Raw genomic sequence first — 27333 nt, 5'->3', positions numbered from 1 at the left:
CACCAGTAGCATCAAACATTGACACGGGAAAATAACTCTAACTCGCTCATCAGACTGGGGGCCGATAACTCCTGCTGTGTTTCCAAGCCATCAAACGAGAATCCCAATAGGAATACGCACACAGACCGGGGGCCTCTTAGAGGATGGCCAGGGCCACCTAAATGCGTTCTAAGGCAGTTGCTAGCCACTGAGCGGAGAATAGATACTGAGCAAGCCAAGCTGGGTGGAACATGCTAATAAATGAAAAGGGGGGGGTACCTGCAAGCCCCGCAGCTCCTGCCAGCGCTTTATCTGCTCTTTAGCACAGTCTCGACCACTCGCCATTTTGTGAGACTCAGACCCCAGCTGCGATGGGGAAGGCGATGACTTCGGCACGGACGAGCTTCACTGCGAATCGCTGCTGAAGAATGCCTCCCGCACACAGCCCGCGCCCCAAATCAAGATAGTAAATACTACTGCCTGCTAACCGACTTCAAGGCGCAGAACCGAGAACAAAACAGATCCAGGGATTATAACTCCACCAACCCCAAGCCCCGCCCCTCTTATTCCTAATTGGCCAAAGCTTCCTTCGCTGAAATCCTTCGGGAATGCTTATTGGACGTAGAGTGTTTTATAACAGAAAACCAAGCACGCGGGGGGGGGGGGAGTGAGTTGAAAGGGGATGTGACGGAGTAGAGGTTGAGCTGCCAAGTTAAAAAGGAAAACAAGCAAAAGAGCAGTAGGATTGAGGAGATACAGCAAAATATCTTTCTCTTTTGTCGTTTACGTAAAACGGCATTCTAAAAAACAAACCCTGTGTTCAAAGAGGCTTAATCGAGGGTAACCTGATCTGGAACTGCAGCCTTAGAAAGAAGCCAGGGTCAGTTCCAGGTTATGTAACAGCCCGCGGCAACATATCTGTGTTATCCTCGCCCCGAAAGGGAGAGTGAGCAAAAAAGTAGAGGCGGCGTTTCTCTCTGGCAGGAGTAGTAGACTAGAGTCCACTCCTGCCCACCCCCCCTACTCTGCCCCGGCGTGGAGCTTCTGTCTTCTGGGAGGCTCGCTGGACCATTCCTCCCCGTTACACCCCATCCAGAGAGGGAGAGAGCAAAAGGAGGAAGCGGTTGCTCTTTGCAGAAAAGCCTGTGCAAAGATAGAGAAAGCAACTCATTATGCACTGAGTATATACAGTGGTTTTAGGCAAGAACCGTAATCTCTTATTATTCTCTGTCTACACAGTTAAAGGGCTACAATGAAATACACAGTAATTCATCATATTTACACAGTGATTCTTCTTTACAATCCTGTAGTTATTGCTCTGAAAGAAATATGAAATGTGAAGCAGCTTGTAGGGAGCTACTGTAGATGCTAAAACACTGACCTACAGTTTCAATCATGAGCCACTACCAGCCTTTGCCTTTTCCCATTATATTGCATCACTCATAGGCAAAAAAACCTTGCGGTTTAAGAATGTACTTATAGCCCACAGATATTTCTATCAAACTTTAAAAAGCAGGGAAAATGGGCAGCTATAGTGAATGCACCAGGGGAGCAGGAGACCAGAGGCACATGTTACCAAATTCTTCCAAGCTACACAGAAAGTGGATCAGACTGAAAGACCAACCCAAATTGTGTTTGCATTTTGACAAATTTGTAGGGCAGTCCAATACCTCAGAGTCTCCTGCTCTCCTGGTGCATTCACTATAGCTGCCCAGGGGGGCGGGGATGGGAGAGGGAATTGATAGGAGGGAGAAGGGAGGGTGGGTTTGATCATTTGCATACTTTTTGAGTTCGGTGGGATTTATTTCTGTGCAATCATGTTTGAAAATGGAAATGGACTACCTTCATGTCGATCCTGACTTCTGGCGACCCTATGAAGAGAGTTTTCGTGGTAAATGGTATTCAGTGGTGGTTTTACCATTGCCTTCCTCTGAGGCTGAGAGGCAGTGACTGCCCCAACATCACCCAGTCAGCTTCATGGCTGTGTGAGGATTTGAACCCTGGTCATAGTCCAACACTGACCTGGGGCAGGGGCAGGGGCAGGGGCAGGGGCAGGGAGGGTAGGAAGTGGGGGAGGGGAGGAGATTGGATGGGTGGGCAGAGGGGAAGCCCCTTTCCTTTCCAAAAGGAAAACATTGTGAACAGTTCATTGCTTTTCAGGGTTTCCCCCACCTTTTTATTCTACAGCAGGCACATGTAGCCTCCTGCCCAAATTTAAACCAAAGCTGTCCCTGGCCACATCCACACCAGGCCTTTATTTCACTTTGGACAGTCATGGCTTCTCTCAAAGAATCCTGGGACTGAGAGTTGCTAGGAGATGCCCTGTTCCCCTCACAGGGCTTCAATCAGAGTGGCTGACTGTTAAACCACTCTGGCCAATGGACCTCTGTCAAGAGAACAGAGGTCTCCTCTCAGCACCTTTCACAAACTACACTTTCCAGGATTCTCTGAGGGAAGCCATGACTGTCTCACGTGCAAATCAAAGTCTGGTGTGGGTGTGGCCCCCTGATTAGGCAAGCCAAGCAGCTGTGAGTCTGGCTTTTAGAACGCTGACAGTTTGTTCTTACTGAGTATGCCAGACATTATCATTCAGTTCAATGCAAAATATATTAAATTAATTAAAAATCAGCCAGGCATTTTTTTTAACTTTTAAACAGCAGATGAAGGTCAGAGTATGGGGCAAGGTCTGTGATAGGATTACAGGTCCTCTGTGACCATAGCTGATTTTTAATGAATTTCAACAGATTATTAGAACTCTCAGAGAATAAAGTCCAAAAGGGCTCTGGATTTTCTCTCTCTCTTTAGACTTTGAACTCTCGATACTTTCTGACTGTTTTGTTTATCGCCATGAAAATTGAGAGGGTTGTTTAGCAAGCGTTTCTGAGTTTAGGACTATAAGTTTTGTAAGGTTTTGTTTTGAAATGAGCTTATGGGAAGCATCAGAATGGCATGGGGAGTATTTTCAATTTAACATTGCGGAATGTGAAAAATCCACGCTGGCTATAGTATACAGCCACTCTTGTGTCTGTATAAATAACTTTAGAGTATTCTTACAAGTGCCTGCTAAACCCCACACTTGTGTTACTATTGCCTGTTGATCAGCGGTATCGAAGGTGAAAGAGAGCTCTGTGACATCCTTCCCCGGCACCACCTGTGAAGCTCTCACTTGTGGCTACCAGCAGACAGGAACGTCAGGTTTTCTTCTTACCCTTTACAGCTCTAGCACAGATTTCAACAGATTCCCATGCTAGGCCTTACTACCCAACACTCTGTATCTCTTATAACCTTTAGACTGTGCCTTAGTCTCTGCCAGGCTATCTCGATACCTTGTGTCTAAGGGTATAGGTAATTCCCAAACCTCCCTGCAGCCTCTTGCACTGAAGCATACAGCCCTGGGTTTCTCTGTGGGACTGGATACACTTTCCTCCGATCCACCGCTGCCACCATTCAATACAAACTGTTCAGCCTTGGTTACTTTGCTATTCCCCCTGGTATGTGTATCCCAGCTGAAGGAATCAGGCTTTTATTTAACCAAGAAATATTTATTGAACACTAAAAATAACAAGATTACTTAATTACTTTGTTGACAAGCTTATGGTTTCATATATGTTCTGACATGTTCTTATTAATTGCCTCAGAACTCCGACTCACTCTCAACACCACCACCAAACCCTCTCTTTCCTCTCTAAACCTCCAACATCCACCCTCCTCATTCAACTGTCATTCTTCCATTTATACTCCCAGCCATTCAAATGCTCAGCCAATCATCCAGCATTCTACTGCTCATGTACTCCCCCTCCTCTTTCACTCCACTTACCATATGTCTTCTATATAACCAGCACTTACCATATTTTCTGTATGAAGGCTGATGATCAAAGTCACAAGTGTAGTGCATTCCAAACTAGACCTATTTAGTTTAAAAAGTAGGAGGCAAACTAATTTAGAAAACCTGCTAAACCATGTTTAAGGAAGCTTATATTGGTGTGATGTCTAATTTGACAAACCATAATTATGGACACTGCCCTATTTCCCCTTTTGTTCATTCTCTTCGTCTCTGGTGTTGATGACAGAAAAAAAGAGAAGCGAAGGCAAAATCTTGCTTGCAATGCAAAGATGGCCACTTGAGATATTTTTGGGGACTGCTCTATTCTCTAACTGGTCCAGGAGGTCAAAGCATATTTTGCTGCATATCCTACCTTTGTCACAGGCAGTGGTGTTCTATAATTTGTTACATGTACATAGCTGTCCCATAACAAAAGTTCTCTGGGCGGTTCACAGGCAAAGTCTCTGGGAAGACTATCCTATAACTGGAATATAATTGCTGGAAAGGCCCTCTCTTTTGGGACTTATATATACCTTACCCAAAGACAGCAATATTAAATTGTAGAATTCTCCTCTCTCTGCCTCACACATACACACACCTCTTTTGAAAGCAAAATTATTTCATGCTTCTTTTAAAAAACAATAAAAATAAAAAATTGTGAAGGAAAGTTGTGCAGTGAAATGTACCCCTTTGCTTTTCCAACTCACAATCATCCACCCCAGCTGCTTGTTCACCTATGGAATGAAAAAATGCATTGTCCCCATATCTTTCTACCCATGGGTTTAAAAGCAGCATCTCCTGCCTGGCCTTCTGCTGAAACATAGCTGCACAATGATGCTTTGTGTTTAAAACAGATACAAGAGAAAAAAGAACCATGGAACTCCACATAATTTGTAGTTTTGAGCCTAAAAGCCACAAGTAAAAGAGAAATAAATACAGATTTTTTGCAGTCCATGGTATACGCAAAGCTCTTCTCCAACACCACATTTCAAATGCATTGATTGTTCTTAATTACATCTTAATATACTTAATTACATCTATAAAAAAATGGAACTATGCCTAGAGAGATCACTGCAACTAGTTACTGCCATAAGTAAATGTTGGTAACTGCTTGCTTTTATTTTTTAATCCATAAATAACTCTGTACTACGGATCCTGTCAAGTCATGCTTTTATAATGATCTCACTGGGATTAATCTGGGAGTTGCTTACAGCCCTTTATATGTGGAAAGGATATACCTGAAAGACTGCCTGCCTCTATGTAGCCCTGAAAGGTCACTTAGATCAAGTAGGTAAATTGTACTCCTGGTACTGCACCCTGCAAAATATCATAGGGTGTTAATCCAAAAATGGGTATGTTCAATGTTTTCTGAGGATACTCAGCCATACAGAGTACCAGCCTTTTTTTGTTAAGTCTGACATCATCTCCCCATCTCTTTATAGGACAGCTTAGTGGGGCTTATTATTAGGAAGCACTCAAAGGATTGTACTGTTAATGTATATGGGGTGAAGGTAGAAAAGAAGTGTTTGTATGTCTAAATATGTATTCGTTGCTTAGGCTGCAGAACAAGACTGGTGGGCGAAGCGTTAAAAAGAACTGGGACTATACTGAGCAGGAAGTGTCACTCAGTGCTAGGCAGTAGTACTGTGTGCTGTGCCTGGCTGCAGTGGTTTCTGATGAATGATGGGCAAGAAGTAGTTGAAGAGAAGGAGTAAGAGCCAGCAGCGGCAGCATAACAGTGGCATGTCGGTTCCTCCCACAAGGTGAACCCTTAGGCTCACTGGTTCCTTTTTCCTGGGTGGTCCCAGTGTGCCCCTATGAACCTAAGAGCCCCAGGCAGTGTGGGGCCTTGACAGAATGTTAATGAAGAAAGACCGGCTGACAGTGGCAGCTGGTGCCCACTAGAGCTTGTAGGGCTGCTGTGGGAGTATGGTCTACGAGGTCAGAAGGGAATGGCCAAGTTTTGGTTTTCTCCCCATCTTCCTCTCTTGCAAACATTCTGTGGATATTTAAGCATTCCAGTTTTGCATGTAGCACCTAACTATGGGTGCCAGTCACAAAATGGCTGTCGTAGGCATGGCATAACAAAACATGGCTGCCATGGGAGGCATGGGATCACACAAAATTTATAATAACTACAGTCATTGCTGTTTCTCTTCTTCCCTATCCCCCACAGACAGCCTTGTGTTTACTATGGGAAGCCAGCTATATACTGCTGGTCCCAAATGTGGACAAAGAGCTGTTAAAAGCACAAGACTTCTGTTTCTCCAGTGCCAATCCTAAACTATAGCCAACACTGCCACCCTATAAGCACATGCCTGGGAGTACGCCCCATTAAACACAAAGAGACTTACATCTGAAGTAGGCATGTATACAATTGTACTGTAATTTAACTATATAGTGAACTCTTAATGAGTGCCTGGACATCAGCTCATGCACAGAAGGAGATATGCCTAACCCTCTTTGCAAAGTTTCACATTGCAGAAAATAACTTTTAGGGAGTAAAAACCCACCGCAGGAAAGATGCATAAGAACATAAGAAGAGCCTGCTGGGTCGGGCCACTGGACCATCTAGTCCAGCACCCTGTTCTCACAGTGGCCAACCAGGTGCCTGGGGGAAGCCCGCAAGCAGGACCCGAGTGCAAGAACACTCTCCCCTCCTGAGGCTTCCAGCAACTGGTTTTCAGAAGCATACTGCCTCTGACTAGGGTGGCAGAGCACAGCCATCATGGCTAGTAGCCATTGATAGCCCTGTCCTCCATGAATTTGTCTAATCTTCTTTTAAAGCCATCCAAGCTGGTGGCCATTACTGCGTCTTGTGGGAGCAAATTCCATAGTTTAACTATGCGCTGAGTAAAGAAGTACTTCCTTCTGTCTGTCCTGAATCTTCCAACATTCAGCTTCTTTGAATGTCCACGAGTTCTAGAGAGGGAGAAGAACTTTTCTCTATCCACTTCCTCAATGCCATGCATAATTTTATACACTTCTATCATGTCTCCTCTGACCCGCCTTTTCTCTAAACTAAAAAGCCCCAAATGCTGCAACCTTTCCTCATAAGGGAGTAGCTCCATCCCCTTGATCATTCTGGTTGCCCTCTCCTGAACCTTTTCCATCTCTATAATATCCTTTTTGAGATGAGGCGACCAGAACTGTACACAGTATTCCAAATGCGGCCGCACCATAGATTTATACAATGGCATTATGATATCGGCTGTTTTATTTTCAATACCTTTCCTAATTATCCCTAGCATGAAATTTGCCTTTTTCACAGCTGCCGCACACTGGATCGACATTTTCATCATGCTGTCCACTACAACCCCGAGGTCTCTCTCCTGGTAGATCACCGCCAGTTCAGACCCCATGAGCGTATATGTGAAATTCAGATTTTTTGCTCCAATATGCATAATTTTACCCTTGTTTATATTGAATTGCATTTGCCATTTTTCCATCCATTCACTCAGTTTGGAGAGGTCTTTTTGGAGCTCTTCGCAATCCCTTTTTGTTTTAACAACCCTGAACAATATAGTATTGTCAGCAAACTTGGCCACTTCACTGCTCACTCCTAATTCTAGGTCATTAATGAACAAGTTTAAAAGTACAGGTCCCAATAAAGATCCTTGAGGGACTACACTTTCTACAGCCCTCCATTGGGAGAACTGTCCGTTTATTCCTACTCTCTGCTTTCTGCTTCTTAACCAATTCCTTATCCACAAGAGGACCTCTCCTCTTATTCCATGACTGCTAAGCTTCCTCAGAAGTCTTTGGTGAGGTACCTTGTCAAATGCTTTTTGAAAGTCTAAGTACACTATGTCCACTGGATCACCTCTATCTATATGCTTGTTGACACTCTCAAAGAATTCTAATAGGTTACTGAGACAGGACTTTCCCTTGCAGAAGCCATGCTGGCTCTGCTTCAGCAAGCCTTGTTCTTCTATGTGCTTAGTTAATCTAGCTTTAATAATACTTTCTACCAGTTTTCCAGGGACAGAAGTTAAGCTAACTGGCCTGTAATTTCCGGGATCCCCTCTGGATCCCTTTTTGAAGATTGGCGTTACATTTGCCACTTTCCAGTCCTCAGGCACGGAGGAGGACCTGAGGAACAAGTTACATATTTTAGTTAGCAGATCAGCAATTTGACATTTGAGTTCTTTGAGAACTCTCAGGTGGATGCCATCTGGGCCCGGTGATTTGTCAATTTTTATATTGTCAAGCCTAGAACTTCCTCTCTTGTTACCACTATTTGTCTCAGTTCCTCAGAATCCCTTCCTGCAAATGTTAGTTCAGGTTCAGGGATCTGCCCTATATCTTCCACTGTGAAGACAGATGCAAAAAATTCATTTAGCTTTCACTCCCTTATCATCTAAAGGTCCAATCGCCTCCCTAGATGGTCTCCTGCTTTGAATGTATTTATAGAATTTTTTGTTGTTGGTTTTTATGTTCTTACCAATGTGCTCCTCAAATTCTTTTTTAGCATCCCTTATTGTCTTATTGCATTTCTTTTGCCAGAGTTTGTGTTCCTTTTTATTTTCTTCATTCGGACAAGACTTCCATTTTCTGAAGGAAGACTTTTTGCCTCTAAGAGCTTCCTTGATTTTGCTCGTTAACCATGCTGGCATGTTCTTGGCCCTGGTGGTACCTAGTGGTACCCTAGTGGCATCCCGGTTTCTAGGAAAAAAGGAAGGGCAAACTATAGCGATTCTAAAGACTACATGAAAATAAAAAAGAAGCAGGAAAAGTGCACTAAAGGGGAAGAGGAAACAGTAACTCTTTAGGACCCTAGGGATTCCTTTTGCTTGGTGTCCAAATAACTCGCTTATCAATCACAGCTCTGACTTCACTCATTCCCTAATAACACCAGCATACAGGAGCAGCCATCCTGGCTCATTTCACAGAATTTGTTTAGAAAAGTATCTGCAGATTTTTGCAGCATAGCCTTATTCCTACGAGTTTTTTAATAATAATAATAATAAAAAGCTCAGAGACTGGGGCTCCTCCTTATGGGCACCAATGAAGGCCTTTGCAGGCATCATGGCACCTGCAGGTGCCTAGTTGGCAACCTCTGATTTATAGCAGCCCACCAGGAGCCTGATAAACTTACTAATTTTCTGGCCTGGCTGGAATTGGTCATGGTATGTGACCAACAAAGAATATTGTGCTACCATGAACACTAACAAACCTATTATGGTATAAGCTCCCATGGATCAAATGCATGTAATCCTAAATTGATATACATACACATATGTTAAGGGGCAATGGAGAGGAGAGAGGCAAGAGGGAAAGAAAATAAAAAAAGATCAGACATATAACTAATTACAGAAAAACAAAATGGTTACAGTGACAACTGACACCACAATAGAAACATCCTGGCTCTGGTAAACTAATATAGTGTGATAAAAATCTGTAATCTGAATTCAAATGGAATTGAATTCCCATATCATGCCTGCTCTGTTCTTGGAAAATTACAAGCTATGCAGACCTGATCTAAGGTAACTGTCAAGTCCTAACAACATCTGAGCTAGTAAAGCATACGTAAGTAACTTTTTCCCCGACAAACCTTCTGCAATATGTTGCTGAAACAGCATTTTTTAGTTAATAACACAAATCATACCATCAAGAAATGGTCTAAATAAATCATTGCTAATAGCAAGTAGGCTGCACCAGTATACTATATGGCAATAACAGTAACTAGTACCTAATTGATCTCTTATGTGATTTTTGGCATTCTGGCACTGATTTAAAAAAAAACAGTTTCTGACAATCGGCTACAATATATAGGTTCTGCCAGTGCTGTTTCTTTAGATAAAGGCTATGAGCTATGTAGATACACTGCACAGTGTGATTTTACTAACCCTAAAACATAATTGCCTTTCCTCTTGCTATATCATATTTTGATACTCCCTTTATTTGCTTGTTGATTATATTTATATCCACTCTTCCATTAGGAAGGTCAGAGCAGCTTACATGCGAGTCCCAGTAGTCTTATCCAGGCTCTGATCTTCACCGCCCCTGATTGGCTCCTACACTATATACTAGGTTCAAAATGGTCCTGGGGCTGCTGTTGGGGGGGAAAGCCATATCAGTGTGCAAAAGTAATTATGAATTTCTTTGGAGTCTGTCCATACTACTTTTGTTTAGATAATGGGAAGGTACCTTTAAAGCTGTCTAGTCCAATGTGCATACACAGTGAACTGCAAGTTGTTCTAGGCATAAACGATTTTAGACAGAACTTCCAGAAAAAAAGAAAAGTTTCATGAATTTCTTATATAACTTGTTCCATGGCTCAATTGTTCTAATAGTTCAAAAACACTTTCCAATATCCATCCTACCTGGACACAGCAAAGGCATCAGTAATGTCTGAAATCTATGCACCAGCCCAAACCTGTCCTCCCCCTCCACTCTGCCCTTCCTCCCATCCCCCCTACCCTCTGCCCACCCTTCCTTCTCTTCTCTTCTCTTCTCCCTCCCCCTGCCCTCCCTCCTTCTCCCCTACCCTGGGGTCAGTTTCACCTAACCTAGACCTGATTGCAGGAGAGTAATTCCCATTGAACGCAATAAGCATGCAAAATGATCAATCCATTCTCAGCAAACTTGCACAGGATCCCACTGGTTACCTCCCACATTAAAAAGCAGAGACATTCACTAATAGGCAAAAAAACCCTTGTGGTTTAAGAAAGTACCTATAGCCAACAGATATTTCTATCAAACTTTAAAAAGCAGGGAAATTGAGCAGCTATAGTGAATGCACCAGGGGAGCAGGAGACCTGACTCCTCTCTGATTTGTAAAAATGCAAACACCATTTGGGTTGGTCTTTCACAGTCCAAGTGTAGCTTAGAAGAATTTGGTAACATGTGCCTCTGAGCATGTGGTCAGTGGTGGTAACTCCTACAATCGGGACTGCATCTCCAAATATGAAGAATTAAATTTTTTGTATGTTTCTTGGTGTTCTTCTTACTTTGCTTCTTTCCTGTGTTACTCCTGCTTCTACAGAGAATCTAACTTAGAAAATTGTATTTTTCTCATGATTCTTCCTAGAAATCTGTATCAAATTTATTGTTATTAATTTCAGAGCGTTTTTATTGGTCAATGTAATATGATGGGAAGACACCCTTTTGTGTTTCGAACTGGAGATTATATTCTGTTTCTATTTTGGGTGCATTAACAGTTGAATCTGAAACTGCAGTGGGATGTAAAATCAGACTGCTACATAAGCAATAAATCTTGCTGTTGGGAAAAAAACAAGATGCATGTGTTCAGCCTGTTATGCTTAAACCACTCCACTTAAGGAAGTGTGGGTATGGTCAATTAAAAACACAGAGCACACCTAGAAATTTGCTAGAATATATTTCATCTCCCACTGTTTATCTTGTGCAAACTCAGACAGTCCTCATGTAGCTTAGCCATGCAAACTTAGCACACGGGGAAAGGTATTAGTGAGAAATTCTAGAGAACTGCCTTTAAAAAAACATCAAAATATTTATTTTATTTATATATTTAAGGCATTTATATATAACTTATTCACATTTCTAAGCAGTGTACAAAAACCCCCAAACATTAAAACCAAACCAATGCCTGCTGGAACAAGAAAGTCACTGGCAAGGCAGATGGAAATGCTTGCCCCTTGATGGTCCCAGCACAGTCTCATCCCTGCAGCAGCACATCTCAGTCTGCAGCTCCTCCTGATAAGGCCCAGGCAGAGGGGTGGGGCAAGACAGATAGAAATGCTTGCCCCTTGATGGTCCCAGCAGTCTCATCCCTGCAGCAGCACATCTCAGCCTGCAGCTCCTCCTGATATGGCCCAGGCAGAGGGGTGGGGCACGGCAGATGGAAATGCTTGCCCCTTGATGGTCCCAGCAGTCTCACCCAAGCAGCAGTACCTCTCAGTCTGCAGCTCCTCCTGATATGGCCCATTCTAACACAATCATATAAGTACTTGGAACTGGGACACATGGGCAATTTGTCTATTTTGCATTAGGGAAGAGCTGCTGAAGTGATGAATGTAACAATACCGTTGTGTGACAGGATGGAGATACGTAACTACTTGGCAGGGGCAGATGAGGAAGTATCATTTATACTTGACTTTTTGCTGAAATATATTTATATCTAGCTCATCTTCTCTAACGAATGAACTATGAAAATGATAAGCAAGCAAACAGCATAAATTGTTTAAGGTGAGTTACTTATGTGTCACTGGATTAAAGTTCAGTGGTATAGTTTGCGAAAAAACATCCATCTTACCAATAAGATCTCACTTGTCTCTAAATACATATTTTCACCATGGAGGATAACTTCTTATATAGTTTTAATTAAGAAACACCTGCTCCCTCCTAACAAGGTGGTAAAATTCTGATCTGAACAGACAATGGGAGGAAGGAGAGGGTCTTGTTTCTTAACAATACCCACATTTAAAACTCACTTTATATTGTAAACTAGCACAACAGACTGAAGTATTCATTTGTGCAAATAGTTTTTGTTAGTGTGGACAAAAGCAAACTCAGAACTATTTTTTATTTATTTATTTATTTAAAATATTTATACCCCGCCCTTTTTCCAAGGAACTCAGGGCGGCTTACAAATAAAAACCATAATCAATTAAAAACAAGCAATATACAGTTTAAAACAATTAAAAATAGATTAAATCAGTAAAAGTTAAAAAAGACAATATTAGTTAAAAGCCCGTCTGAATAAAATAGTCTTAACCTGGGCACAAAAGGATGAAAGTGAAGCAGCCAGTCGAACCTCGCTAGGGAGGGAATTCCACAATCTAGGGGCAGCCACTGAAAAGGCCCTATTCTGTGTTTTTACAAAGCAAGCTTGTGAGAAAGATGGAATATTGAGCAGGGCCTCACCAGATGATCTCAAAGCTCAGACAGGGTCATAGAGGGAGACACGATCTAACAGATAGCCTGGACCTAAGCCGTATAGGGCTTTATAGGTTAAAACCAGCACTTTGAATTGTGCTCGGAAACTAAGAGCTAAAAGCTGTACAATCTAGAGCTGAAGTAGCCAATACGGTTCTCTCTAGCTGTTGCTCAACTATAGCTCATATAGTCAGTGGCCATGCTTGCTGAGGCTGATGGGAGTTGGAGCCCAGCAACATCTGTTGGCGGTCACTGGTCTAGAATTTTACCCCTTTGGTCTACAGCCTCATTCTGTGTAATGTACAGATTGGCTTTCTGATTAAGAAAGAAAACATTCTAACCAACTCTTAGATAAAATAGTCCAATTTGACCCTGGTTGATTTTGCTTGAAGCAGAAGGTCTCCTTTTTTTTTTCCTTTAAAAAAGGTAAAGGTGTCCCCGAACTTATAGTGAGAGTCGTTTCTGACTCTTAGGGTGACGTCTTGCGACGTTTACTAGGCAGACCGTATATATGGGGTGGGATTGCCAGTTCCTTCCCCGGCCTTTCTTTACCCCCCAGCATATGCCGGGTACTCATTTTACCGACCACGGATGGATGGAAGGCTGAGTGGACCTCGACCCCTTTTACCAGAGATTCGACTTCCTCCTTCCGTTGGAATCGAACTCCGGTCGTGAGCAGAGCTTCGGCTGCATTACCGCCGCTTACCACTGAATTATGTTGCCTAATTTCAAAGATACTTGGAAGTCTTTAAGAAACCTAGGGAAAGTTACACCTTATCAACTCTCCTATTGCTAGGAAATTACTAGTAACCCACAATTTCTCAGCCTTGGCCTTCCATCAGTGTATGGCGATAACAGTAATGACTGACTTCCTGGCATTGTAAGAATTACTGAGATAATGGCTAGGTATGCACATCACATTAAACCATAGCTTTTTTTAAAAAAAACACTACATTATAATGTAAACAAGCAACGTGCTGGTGCATACTGCTGAATTTGAAAGTGCTTTGCTCCTACGCAACTCCTGATGCTGCTGAGAAGGAAACAAGCCAAAGGCTGGTCTATTGTGAAGACCTGGGCTCATGGTTTGTTGCTCTCCATGCGAACCATGAGAAAAAAACCAAGGCTTGTTCTTGGCTTACTACCCATGGTTTGTTTGAGGGGAAATAAACCATGAGCCCAGGTTCGCATGTAATGAACAGTGAAACTATGGCTTGTTTCCTTTCTGTTGCAGCAGCCAGAGTGAAGCACATGTGATTTTACTCACATTAAACCTTAATATATTTTAATTATGGTTTACTGTAATGTGAAAATCAGGCCAATCTTTGTGGAGCAACTTGAACATTTTAAAATGCCACAGAAATTCTTACTTTATGTTTTAAAGGAGGTTATGTTTTAAAGGAGCTACTTGCTATGGGCGGTATATAAATGCAACAAAATAAATAAATAAACTAAACCTCCCAACAGGAATCCCCAGTCACACTGTCAATACTCACTTCGCATGTAGAAAAGGCAAGGGCTACTTCACAAAATTAGTGGGTACAAAAAAAAAGTGGGTATACCAAATGTACCTGTGGGATACCCTTAAAGTCTCTTGCAAAATATATACAAGGATGTGCTTAACTGTCATAGCATGCAATTCTACATTTTAGTTTTTTTCATGGTGTCGTATTTACTGCTTCTACTCTTTCATGTTGTCTTTCCAGATGGTGAATACTGCCATATTCAGAAGCGTGACATTCATCTAAGCACCATCTTCTTACTGGCTCTTTTTAAGTTATTATCCAAGTACAAACAACAGATAGTGAGCCTATGTGGCAATATAATTAAGCTTATAGCAAGGAGTCTAATCGGACATGCCAGCAGATATCCCAAGATGAGTGAGCAATGATGCCATCTTCTCGAGAAGGCTGCCATCATATACAATTATTTGTGAGTCAGCCAGTCATGTTAACGTTTATGCAATCTCATATCAATGTATATCATTCTGGTTTCATATTAAGAGTTTTAATTGGCTGTCACTAGTAAATACTATTATTACTTAAATATTTTATCAGACTGAGTCTTAGAACAACATTGTGGTGGCTGTGGCAAGAATGTTCATATATGATGTACAAACTACTTAAAAGATGTTTGTTATTATTAGCTCTCATTGTTGCAGTACTTTATTACTTTAATAATACTTTTAATATTTATACCTTGCTTTTCTGCTGAAAAAGCATAAGTGACCTGTACACGAGTTATTCTGCTTACATTAGTTAGTATTGAGGAAATTTTACATTACCTGCTTTGCCCTTTACTTTTGATTTATTGATTGAGTTACTCTATTTATACAAAGCAACCCAATATCTGTGCAGATGGAAATCACCCTCTCCCTGCTCAAATGATTGATCCGATGACAAAGGAAGGGCGACTCCTACCCCATCAGGACACTGAGCCTGCCCCAGCTTTTCCCCCCACTGCCACTCAAATTGGGGAGGGGGAAAGAGAGGAAAACTTTTTTGGGGGGACAGATCAGCCCAATGTGAGTTGGCAGGTACCATGTTAGCTATGCCTATCTACAAGTTTATAAGCAACAGGCTCACTTAGGTAATACAGAATTTAAGATATGTTCCATTTTAGTTTATTTTACAAAGCCCAAATATGTTTTATGTCTCTTCTGAGAGCATATGAAACCTTTAACAACTTAGATTAAAAGTTTCAGTATAATTTAAATAGGAATACTTGGAGACATTTCAGTGGCATTGTAAAGAATGTAAGGTAGAGAGAAATCAAGGGCATGCATGTATCCTGCAACACAAATGTTAACTTCTGGAAGATTTTCACTAAAATGACCATAGCTATGAAACTATTAAATTTTAATTTTTAAAATTAATTTTTACTTTAAAAAACTAATTAATAATAATAAATTAAAAGGATCAAAATTATATCCTGTCATAATTGGAGCAGTAGCAGTGTGTACCTAAACATATACCTTCTCTACTACATTCACAATGCTTGAAAAACTTGTTAGGGTGATGCTCCCTCAACTTCATTCAGTACTATGATGCTATTATGGGAAATACTAAAATTCAATCAATGGTGCTTGGCTTTGAAATGGAAATGGACTGCCTTCAAGTTGATCCCGACTTATGGTGACCCTATGAATAGAGTTTTCATGGTAAGCGGTATTCAGAGGAGGTTTACCATTGCCTTCCTCTCAGGCTGAGTTGCAATGACGGGCCCAAGGTCACCCAGTGAGCTTCATGGCTATGTGGGGATTCAAACCCTGCTGTCCCAGGTCGTAATCCAACACTCTAACCACTACGCCACACTTGGCTTTAGACATAGAGTTTTATCTCCATTTCGCAACTTTTTCTTTCACTTAACTCCATACTCATTTCCATGAAAATAAATATCATGAATGCACATAGTATTTTACATAAGCAAAATGAGCTTCTATCCTGAGAAGCTAAATTTTGATAGAGAGATGACAGAAAAGGACAAGGGAGGAAACATAGACAATACTCTGGTCTTCTCTCAGGCATTTGCAAATTCCTTCAATTATTCAGTGGCATATTCAGCAACTTGGTGAGCATGTGACATATTATAGGTGGCGGCTAGATTACATGTGTATGGTGAGTGCATGTGAGAGACAGAGAGAGAATTTGGAATGGGTGGGTTTGTTGTAAGCTCCCCCCCTTTTTTGTCCATGTGGTGGAAAGATATGGTAAAATTAAATAAAACAGAAAAAAATTATTTACCAGTGTCCCCTCCCTAGCAACATGTGTCATGAAGATATGTTCTTATCAGTCACAGCAGCCTCTCCAGCAGATGTGTGATGGCTAGATCGTGAAAACTCCTCATTCCAGAAATGTTGGATTCTCTTTGGACTTTTCTGGGCTCAGCTGCCTTTGCTAATGCAAGAGAATGTTATGCAAGCTCAGCAGACAACTTCTGTTTGTTGTGTTCCAGCCCTGCTCAAAACAGACCAGGAAGTAGCAGAGCAATGGATCCACCACCGCGTCTGAAGCTCTGCTGGTCCATGCCCACCAGTGCAGAAATGCGGTGGTTTCTTGCAATTTTTTACTACCCCAATTCAAGCTCCAAGCTGTTATAGGTGAGGGACCTAATCCAGCAGATCCAAAGCTGCCAGCACCCTGTCCCCAGCTTACCCTAAAAACCCTGTTTTGAGGGTTTCCAACTGCTGCTTTTGCGAGAACTGCATGCAGTAGCAGGCCCACCCAACTAGCAGTGCTCTTCTCTGTCAATGGAGAACAGTGGAGAGCCAACTACAGGCAATCCTAACCCAATGCATGCCCATCAGCGGGGGTTGGCGGGACAACTGCACTGTGTTCAGTTAGGATTACCTCCAGGAATGCAGTGTACAAGATTGCAGTTTTACAGTGCAATCCTGTGCATATTTAAACACAGCACTGAACACTGCTGAATTTATTGTTGAGTAAAGTGTGTTTAGGATAGCCTATTACTAGGACAGTAATTGAGAAGATACCCTTTGAACTACTTGCTGCGGTAGACTTCCAAATGCAGAATAAAATGTGGCTCTCATCGTAAGAATGATCTGAAATGCCATCTGCTGGAGAAGCACAGAACTACTGCTTAGTTTCAGAATTCTGGAAATGTAGAACAAACAGCGTTTCTGATGGGAAAAGCCCCTCTTGTGGCACAAGCTGAAGTAGCAGGAATTTTAAAACACAGATCAGTATAGGTGGTACTAACAATATTGGTAAGAAAGAGTTGCCATGCAAGATTAATTTTTGTGTGTTGAAATAATGACATATAGTTTATTTTATTTTGATAAATTTGAAGCTGACTTGAAAAGAGGGTTCACTTTGCACACACTTATCTTATATTTTTACCCCTGGTGAAGAGATTTTGCAGGGTGTGCATCATTTCAAACCCTACAAAATCCATTTGACAACAGCAACTGTGGAACATGAGGTATATGGGTTTACGCCATGGTGGCTAACTTGGGTCCTCCAAATATTGTGGACCACAGCTCCTGTTATTTATTCCCTGACCATTGGCTATGGGAGTTGGAGTCCAACAACATCAGGAGGGTTATAGGTTAGCCACATCTGATTTACACTATGGCAAGTTATGTTGTTGTGAAACTTCTTTCAATGTTTAATTTTATAAATGTTGAGTTATATATAGCGTTGAGACAACTTTTTTGGGGCGAAGGGAGCAATAGGGAAAGCTATAATGACAGTAAATAAAAAATATGTATTTATTTTAATTTATTTTATATACCTGAAAATGCTGCTTGCTACCACAGTTTCTAAGAGGTATACAGTGGAGATGAAAAAAGAATACAGTAGGAATACAGAATAAAATCAAAATTAAATTTAAAAATCAAATTTACTTAAAATGCTTGCGGAAATAACAAGGTCTTCACCAAGTGCTGAAGTTCAAGAGGGAGGGGGCCTGTCTGCTCCACAGAACTGAACCCACAATACTGAATGCACAGATCTTGATGGATGTGAGCTATGGGTCTTAACCATGGGAGACCACCAGCAATGACACCCCTGAAGACATGAGTGATCAGACAGCTATTAGGCAGTCCTTAAGGTATCCTGAAGCCAAGTTGTTATTGGCCTTGTAAATTAATACAGGGACCTTGAACTTGGCCTGGTCAGGGCAGCCAGTGCAAGCTTTTAAGCACTGGAGTTAGGTGCATGCTGTAGTTTGTCTTCACCAACAGTTTAGCTGTAGCCTGTTGCACCAGCTGGAGTTTCCAGACTGGATGAGGCCCTGTTGCAATAATAGAATATTGAGGTTACCAATGCATGAATCACCATGGCCAGGCTATCCCTGTCAAGAACAGCTGTATTCATTCATTCATTCATTCATTCATTCATTCATTCATTGTGTACCAGCCATAGCTGGTAACAGGCATTCCTAGCCACTACTGCTACCTAAGGGCCCAGCAACAAAGACTGATTTACTCCCCAAACTGCAACCTGTTCTTCCAGAAGATGTGCAACCCCATTTAGAAGAGGCAACTGGCCAGTTTCCCAGACACAGAAATCACCCACCCACATGTTTCTGTCTCACACACATCTTCTATCCACAAGCCATCCATGTCCATTATATACAATGCCCTCCTATGCATGTCTAATTGGAAGTCCCATTTAGTTCCATGAGGCTTACTTCTAGATGCCTTAGATTGTGAGCCTTGCAAAAACAGTATAAATGTGGACTCTGATGAAATTGCTGTAAGGTGCGCTGACTCCAGAGGATAGGGTGGGATATAAATATAATAAATACATTAACGAGGGGGGGACCACAATGACTAATGCTCACATGCTAGAACTATTAAGAACATATTGGAACTACGTTTCCTGTTTTGCTCTTGCTCATGCATCTGAAGGAGGCTCTTACCTACCAAAGGCGCAGAAAACTTGTTAGTGGTTGAAGTGCCACAAGACTCTGTTGATTTTCCTGTCCGGTTGTTTTTATTTTACTTTATAAAGAAGAGTTTTAAAGACAGGTCAGACTTAAGTGAACATTTCTATAAACAAGTTTTAATATGATGCAAAACCAACTAAAACAAAACAAGGACTTTAAAAACTTTTACTTGATTGGCTTGTCAAATATAAACAATCAAAAACATTAACACATCCCCACAGATGACTACAGTAGGGCCCCGCTTTACAGCGGTCTCAATTAGACGCAATTAGACTAAAGCCCCACTCATACGGCGCTTGTTCCGCTTTTATGGCGGTTTTCGGACATTGCGCATCATTCTGTTCAATGGGTTCTGCTTTACAGTGGTTTTCACTTTACAGCGGGGGTCCGGAACAGAACCTGCCATATGAGTGGGGCCCTACAGTACAGCATATTACATCTGGATGAAAGCAATTTCATTTAACATGTAGGCATTTTTTAAAAGACAGCTTTCAACAAATAAGCCTGTTTTCTCAATCATCGCTTTTAAAAAAACTCAAAGACAAACTAGATATAAAGTCCAAGGTCTATTACTTGATCTCTCTCTACCCCGTTTTTTTTTTATTTATTTTTTTTTTGCTAAAAAGCAGCCATGGGCAGGAAGTGATTGGATCAAGGTTTAACCCTTGGAGGCTGGGCCTGGCAACCAAGAGGTCTTTTGTATCTTTAAAAGTTGTGCAGGGGGAAGGGATAATTCCACCTTGTGGTTTTTCCTATTATAGGGTTGCAAGAACACCGCACTTGGCTGACCTTCTCTTCTCCTAAAGATACATGATCAGGATCAGGGATTGAACCTGGCAACCCTAGTTGAAGTGGTTCTCAGTGTGGGCAACACAACCAAGTTAAATACATTTAAAATTCAGTAAAACATTAAAATCACTTATTGGAACAGCCAAAAATAAAACTCAGCAGCAACTTTAGCCAATGAGCCAAATGACCTCCTGAAGAGAAGCACTTCATAAACAAATTATGAGCCCTGCAAGGCACCATAATTGAAAAGCCCTTTTTTCCCACCATCTGCATTATCTGTAGTAGAGCCTTGCCTAAAGATCCCAAAATGTGAGCAAGCAGAATAACAATTGGGAAAACCAGCACAATGAAACAGACACAGAAACTAACTAATACAAAGCTGAAATCAAAGCTGGAATCCGGTATACACTTACCTGGGAGTACGTCCCACTGAACCCAATGGAGCTTACTTCTGCAGCTATTTTCAGATCAGCTCTTGTTAATAGTCTGATAGCTACATTCTAGATAAGCTAAAGTTTTGCAGCACTTTTCAAAGCCAACCTCATGTAGAATACATTACAATTCAGTGTTGAGGTGATTTAAAGGTTATACCCTATAAAACTCTAAATGACTGGGAAGCAGCTACCTGAAAGACTGCCTTCTTCCATATAAACCTGCCCAGACATCAAAAACCTTCTCCCTGTCCCAACAATATATGATGAGTATTTTTGTGGGGACTTGGAAGAGACCCTTCTCAGTGGCTATTTCTAAGCTCTTAACACCCTCCCACAGGAGGCTCATTTACTACTGGTGTGGAAAGCCCTAAATGGTTTTAGAGAAGCCACCTCTCCCCTTACATCCCGCCTCAGTCACTTAGATCTGTGGATAAAGATGTTTTAATGGTCCCACACAACTTCTGCAGTAAAGGATGTTGTAACCCCTGTGGCACCTATCATCTAGAATTCTCTTCCCTTAGAAGTGAAGCAAGCTCCAGCATTGTTGTTTTCACTGTTTGTTGAAAACTTTCCTTTTCTCCCACACTTTCCCAAAGTAGTCTATTTTATCTTTGGAGTTTTTAATTCTTGCTGGGTTTTATGTTTTTAATACTATTTTATTATCTATTTTATGTTTTCTATTTTATTTCTGAATATTGCTTGGATATTCTTTGAACATAGAGCAGTTTATACATTCTGAAATGAATAAAACAAATTTAAGTCCCAGGTTATGGTCTGAAGGCACATGAGGCCAGCAGCCTGCTGAAACTAAGCAAGGTCAGGTCTGGTCAGTGCTTGGATGAGAGACCACCTGGGAACCATACGTAAGCCGCCTTGGGTTTCTGTCATGAAAATAAAGGGGGGATAAATGTAATAAATATGTCACCTCCTCCCTTTCTCTGAGATCTTCCATCAGCGGGTAAGACCTTCTATCAGCAGCCTTTTTATCCAGATAAACAAGTCAGAGAAGGCAGAGGCCTGTTATTTTCCAATGTCTCTTTCTTTGTGTTGGATTTAACTGATCCCCTTTTTATCGGACTTGCTTTTTATCTCCTCTTTTAATATTGTGACATATTTTCTATAATTATCTTCTCACTTTTTGATTACTATTATTAGCCACCTTGGCCATGTTTTTGTGCAACAGCAGGGTATAAATGTGAATAAGTAAATGTGTATCACGTGACCTTCCACCCAGGAGGACCACAACTGGTAAACCAACTATAGTTGCTAAAAATATTCCTAATCAAGTAGCAAAGATAATGTCAGGGGTATTCCCAAAGTACAGGAAATCAGTAGGGGGTCTTACGCTACCCACTTCTTTTCTGCTTTAGAAGGATGACAAGATAATGTAAATTGGGGTGGGGAATTTGTAGCCCACCAGGTGTTGTTGGACCAACTCTCATCAGCCCCAATCAGTGTGGCCAATGATCAGGGATAATGGAGTTGTAATCCAGCAATATCTGGGGTATATGAAGCACTCTGGATACTCTAAAGCAGGGATAAGGAACCTCTGTCCCTTCCGTTGTTGCTGAGCTAACACTCCCATCATCCCTGACTATTGGCCATGTTGGCTAGGGCTGACAGGAGTTGGAGTCCAACAACATCTGGAAGGGCCACACATTTCCCATCCCTGCTCTAAAGCACAATGTAAATGCTCAGCTTAAAAACTACAGACAGGATATTAATATAAATACTGCATAATAAAATCATAATAAATGGAGAAGCGTGTACTGAATAGAATACAGACCTCTAGCATAAAGATACCCAGCGCTCTGAAAATACCAAAAGACCAACCATTGTAATAATTGAAGTGGCTTTTTATTTATTTTGTTTTATGAAATAGTGTATTTCTAAATGAAAAAGAAAAAATGAACTGCATACACAAACATTAGAATATCAGAGTTCTTTCAGTGTTCACTTCTGTCACTGCTGGGAGAAAACCAATATGCAGTGCCTAATAAGTCTAAACTACCGCTGCTCAACTTGCAAATAATGAAGCTCGTCTTACCAAACGGTGGCGCTCTTGTATCAAATAAGTACACAACAACTAAACTATCTAAAATACTAATAAAAAGCAGCTACAGAGGGGGAAACCGCTCCTTTAATTTGGTCTGCATACTGAGGGAGAGAAACAAACCAGGCATCTTTATTCCATATCCAGCTTACGGTTCAAGGTCAAAAGTGTGTAAACTTCCATACAAAGACCCCTTTCAGACTCCAACATGCTGCCTTAATCGAATAGGTTGACAATCCACTCATTCAAGTTATGACACCCACGGCAGAGATATATAAACCACATCCTTTGTTTATTCATTCAGTGATCCTTACTTTCAGGAAACCTTAGGGTTTCAATTTTAGTTAAGATACTTGTCTAATGTTAATGTGTATGCATCAATATATTTGTGTACTTCATTTGTCTAACAATTTCATATCTTTACAGGTCTACCTAGCAGACTCACATTTGCTTCAATTTCCAGATGAGTAGCTGTGTTATTCTTTCACAGTAACAACAACCAAGAGTCTTGTGGCACCTTAAAGACTAATCAACTTATTACTGATTTAATGTCAAGTACTTTGGGGGCGGGTCTCAATAGTAAACTAGACTCAACCCCAGGGCCTCTGCATTCCTGCAAGTGATAAGAATACACTCTCTCAGAGACAAGAGGATGGCGAAGAAAAGTTCCTTTAAAAAGTCATTTTTATCTGTCCAGCTACCCTGCCTCCATGGTATAGAGTTGCTTGCACCTATCCCAGCTATTATCATATCATGTGACCCAAATTCTTGACTCCATCCACCCTTTTCTCTCTCCATCTTGCAACAACAAAGTAACCAAGAGCTTTTAAAAGTGATATAAGAATGTATCATACTTTACAAAGTATCACTGCAATGCTGCTTTCAAACGTTTTTTCAGGGGAGAGTGTTTGAAGGTCTGTTTTACACTTAGGTATGTACACCAGAAGTGCTACTATAAGTACTTTTTAATTTGTGAAAGTGTCACTTGTGAAAATTGTTAATGCAGGCCAGGCAGTAGAAGGTGACATTTTGATTTTCAGATATAAGAATGTAAGAAGAGCCCTGCTGGATCAGCCCAAATGCTCCTCGAGGCCAGTGTCCTGTTCTCACAGTGATCAACCTCATGCCTACAGGGAACTGAATGTACTTTCTAGCCAACATAAGCTTTATATTCAAATACATACCTGAGAAATTAAAAAAAAATATTGAAGCATTACAAGACAAAGAGTCTTGTGGCATCTTAAAGACTAACAGATTTAAGACTCTTGTTTTTGCTGCAACAGACCAATACAGCTACCCCTCCAGAACATATGGTAACAGCTCACTTCTACCCTTTATATTGAGAGCAAAACTGTATCAGTGATTTAATGGAGCAGTTGGATCTATCTTTTTGCAGGGCTTGGGGCTTAAGTCCACATTAGCAGCCCTTCCTTGTAAATCTCCTCTGGGTTTGACCTGCTATAGTCAGGTGGGGATTCATCAGGGAAATAATTTTTGCAAAACTATTGTGTATGTCTGGATTTGATAATCTCGCAAGTTATCTCGGTTTTAGTATCTGTTGAGAATTTAACTTGGTTGTGATCTTCTCATTAAGGCAGTACTTCATTTGAAGTGGTGTCTGTCAGAATTAGGACCCCCCCAAATATGGCATATTACAGGTGGGGGTGCAGTATGGGCAGAAAAGGCCATGACAAGGGACAAGTGGTTGCTCTTGGATCTATTATGTATATCTAAAGAGCAGATCCATGAAAAGGGTGGCAACAACATCAAAAACAGTCAATGACACTGGCACCTTTAGAACTTTAAAAAGTATATAAACTATGTGAATTATCACAATCAGTACAATGAAGGCTACAAAGGCCAAATCTAAGGGCCATGTTCAGGAGAAAAACCCCTTCCTCTATTCAGTAAGTTGTCCTAAGAGATCCAGGTGAGACACCTCCAAACTCACCTGGTCTTTTTAATAAAGACAATTATGTCCTGGCCTATACTAGCATTAAAATCACCAACTAGTAACACATCAGTGTCAGGCAACAATTGCTCTACTTCCTACAGCAAAGTTTGAAAAGAGGACCAGATCTGATACCACAAACTGGAATTCCCACCCACAGACACATATACATTAAAATCAAGAATAGACCCCAAGGGTTTACTAGTTATCTGCATTGCCTGTATATATTCAGCAGTCCGTTTGCTGAATGTCTCCTCCAACATCAACTGAGAATTTAGTTTTATTGATTATTAATTTTAGATGTATGATATTTTAATGCTTTTAAATTCTACTGGAGATATGAGGTATTAACGTTCTAGTGCATGTTTTGATTTGCTGTGTTATGATCTGTGGTTACAACATTAAATTTACTTACTTCCTCTACCCTTTATTCTGCAGCACTCATATGTGACTTTTCCAGACTGAGGCATCCTGAAGGGTATTTTCAAGACCTGAGGTTTAAATTAGCTCTTTCTTAGATCTGCACTGTGACTGCAAACTCTACACTGGCAATTTACAAGCATCTAAAAACAGTCTTGTGAAAAGACACGCTTACTTCTGACACTTTCAATGAGTCAAAAGTAGATCCCCCTTAAGTTCAATGAAGTTCAGAGTTGAGCAGAGGACTGCAAGTGCTGTCCTAAGCTGGCTCCCTCGGAAGGAAGTCCTTATGGAAGCTCGCTCCCTTGGAGGGAAGTCAACACATCATCCTTCCGAGTAAACCGACCGTGTTTAGGCTCGTGCTGCAAGTTTAACATGGACTGCAGTAGGAGTTGGAGCAAACAGGGTTAGTGCTTAAACAAGCAAGCGGCCAAAAGCTTCATTACCTTTGCATCGCGGGATGTGAACATTTCTGTTTCTCCAGACAGCTAGCAAATCGGATCGCTCCTTTTTGTCACTTTTCTTCTTCGTCTCTCACTCTTTCTCCCCAGTCGGCCGTCTTCTCGTCCACTCTGCTTGTTTTCATTGCTCCCTTGACGACTTCCTTGTTCCGCCCATCAGCCCTACGTGAAACTTACACACAGGCAGCCTCGCTCGCCATTCAGCTGCGGGATCACCCCCCCACCTCCGTCGCCGGAGCTGCTGATTGGTAAGGATCCCTGCAGGTCATTTGCATGCCGCCTGCAGGCGGTGTGCCTGACAGAGCAGCAAAAGAGAAGTTTCGCTCAAAGCTTCTGCAAGTGTCGGGGTGGGGGGATCTCCGGCGCCCAGCCCGCAGCAGCTCCCTGGGCTGCCTCTTCCAATTTCTCTCCCCCTTGCTTTCTGGATGGGTCCCAGTTTGACTCCGGATCGTCATTTGGGGAGGGACTTGCCTGCCTTCCTGAACTGCCCCTGAGCTGCTTGCTCCATTGCTTAAAGTCACCCCATTGGGAATGGCATTGCCTGCTTGAAGCTTCTGAAAAGCCCTCTGCCTGATCCCACGTTTTTTCCTCTTCCTGGCCCCAGTATTTTCCATCCTTGCTCAAGATGGAAAATAAATGATCTCACCCTGACTGCGGAATGGAGACAGCTGGCACCCATAAGAACCTGAAGGATCCCCAGGAGCTCAAGCGCAAACTGGACTTTTATCCCGGCGTATAAGGAAGCGGCGGGACCCGCTTCTCGCCCTGGCTTCTTTGGAAACAGCCCGGATCTAGTGGGACCGACTTCGTCTGTGTTTGCTTGTTGTGGAGCCAGATCGCAGGCTTTATGGCTGGGATATACAGCTCTGCTCTGAAGACCCTGGAAGATTTGACCTTGGACTCTGGGTATGGGGCTGGGGACTCCTGCAAGTCCCTTAGCCTCTCTTCTTCCAAGTCCAACTCTCAAGCCTTTGCGTCCTCTCAGCACAGGGGCAACTGGTGGTACTATTCCGGCTCCATGAACAGTCGAAATAACAGCTGGGATACAGTCAACACCGTCCTACCGGAGGACCCTGAAGTTGCGGACCTCTTTTCCAAATGTGCCAAGCTGCCCGATCTTGAGGAATTCCCTTGGAGCGATGAAGACATTGGGAAGATACTCAGGAAAGGGAAGGGGGGAGGTAACAAGAGAGACTTTACTCAAGACGCGGTGAGGAGGCTATCTGTTTTGCTCAGGAGACCGCTGATCCGGATTTCTCGGGAGGCGCAACGCCTGAGCGTGATGCATTCTAAATGCACAAGGTTCGAGATCCAAAGCGCCCTCAAGCTGATCCAGAGCTGGTCGTTATCCGAAAGCTGCGTCCTGGCCACCGTCAAGGCTCTCTCGCTGTACAGCATGAGTGCCGGGGACGGGCTGAGGAAGGGCAAATCGGCCCGATGTGGCCTCACCTTTTCCGTTGGGAGGTTTTTCAGGTGGATGGTGGACACCAGGATCTCCGTTAGGCTCCACGAGTACGCGGCCATTTCTTTAACATCCTGCATGGAGAACCTGGTGGAGGAGATCAAGGCCAGAGTGCTGGCTAGCCGAAGCCCAGACGGAGCTGGAGGGGGAAGTGAGATTTCGGCAGAAGTCCTGGAGATGGTAATCAACAATGATGCGGAGCTTTGGGGAGTACTGCAGCCTTACGAACATCTGATCTGTGGCAAGAACGCTAATGGTAAGGACCAGGGCCGCGTGAATGTTGCCATGCAAATTGTTGGAACTGTGATGCTTCCAGGTAATTGGCATTGAATTAACTCTCACGGAGGGAAAAGAGAGAACATTTTAAAAATGCTCGTTCAGTAGCTTTGCTGCCTGTTTGCAGCTGCTGCCTACCCGCAGGTGAAGTTCCATCCATCTGCCTGCATTTCCATGGCCCAGAAAGCTACACCTGTTAAACGGGTTAAAGATTCAGGATGCCTCAAAGTGTCATTCAGGCAGTTTATAATCCCATACACATAGCTGCAGCTTTTAAAATTACCTGGTCCTTAACGAAACCATCCGAGTCTTTAACATGTCCAACAGGTGAAGCTTTCTGTGCCATGGGATACAGATGAGGTTAACTTCATCTGATGCTTCCAAGGATTATAAAACAGGAAGCAGGGACCAAGGC

The 27333-nt window shown here is 42.1% G+C and overlaps 2 protein-coding genes across 4 annotated transcripts in view; one reads left to right on the top strand and one right to left on the bottom strand.

Moving 5' to 3' along the window:
- CAT (catalase) overlaps window positions 1-25319 on the bottom strand; it is a 52533-nt gene extending 27214 nt beyond the window's left edge. The window contains exon 1 of one of the 2 annotated variants that reach the window (XM_061610747.1): window positions 25166-25319. In XM_061610747.1, the coding sequence (XP_061466731.1) occupies window positions 25166-25189 (24 nt within the window). In that variant the 5' untranslated portion in view covers window positions 25190-25319. Of the gene's footprint in view, window positions 1-258; window positions 520-25165 lie in introns of those variants that run through there. The other variant, XM_061610746.1, reaches the window with a different exon arrangement.
- ABTB2 (ankyrin repeat and BTB domain containing 2) overlaps window positions 25073-27333 on the top strand; it is a 229774-nt gene continuing 227513 nt past the window's right edge. The window contains exon 1 of one of the 2 annotated variants that reach the window (XM_061610744.1): window positions 25073-26898. In XM_061610744.1, coding sequence (XP_061466728.1) covers window positions 26028-26898 — 871 coding nt within the window. In that variant the 5' untranslated portion in view covers window positions 25073-26027. The remainder of the gene's footprint in view (window positions 26899-27333) is intronic. The other variant, XM_061610745.1, reaches the window with a different exon arrangement.

Source organism: Rhineura floridana, chromosome 2, assembly GCF_030035675.1.
Source record: "Rhineura floridana isolate rRhiFlo1 chromosome 2, rRhiFlo1.hap2, whole genome shotgun sequence".
In the NCBI taxonomy this organism is placed as follows: domain Eukaryota; kingdom Metazoa; phylum Chordata; class Lepidosauria; order Squamata; family Rhineuridae; genus Rhineura; species Rhineura floridana.
Note: the sequence above shows the minus strand (reverse complement) of the source record. Positions and strands in the feature narration are given on the sequence as shown.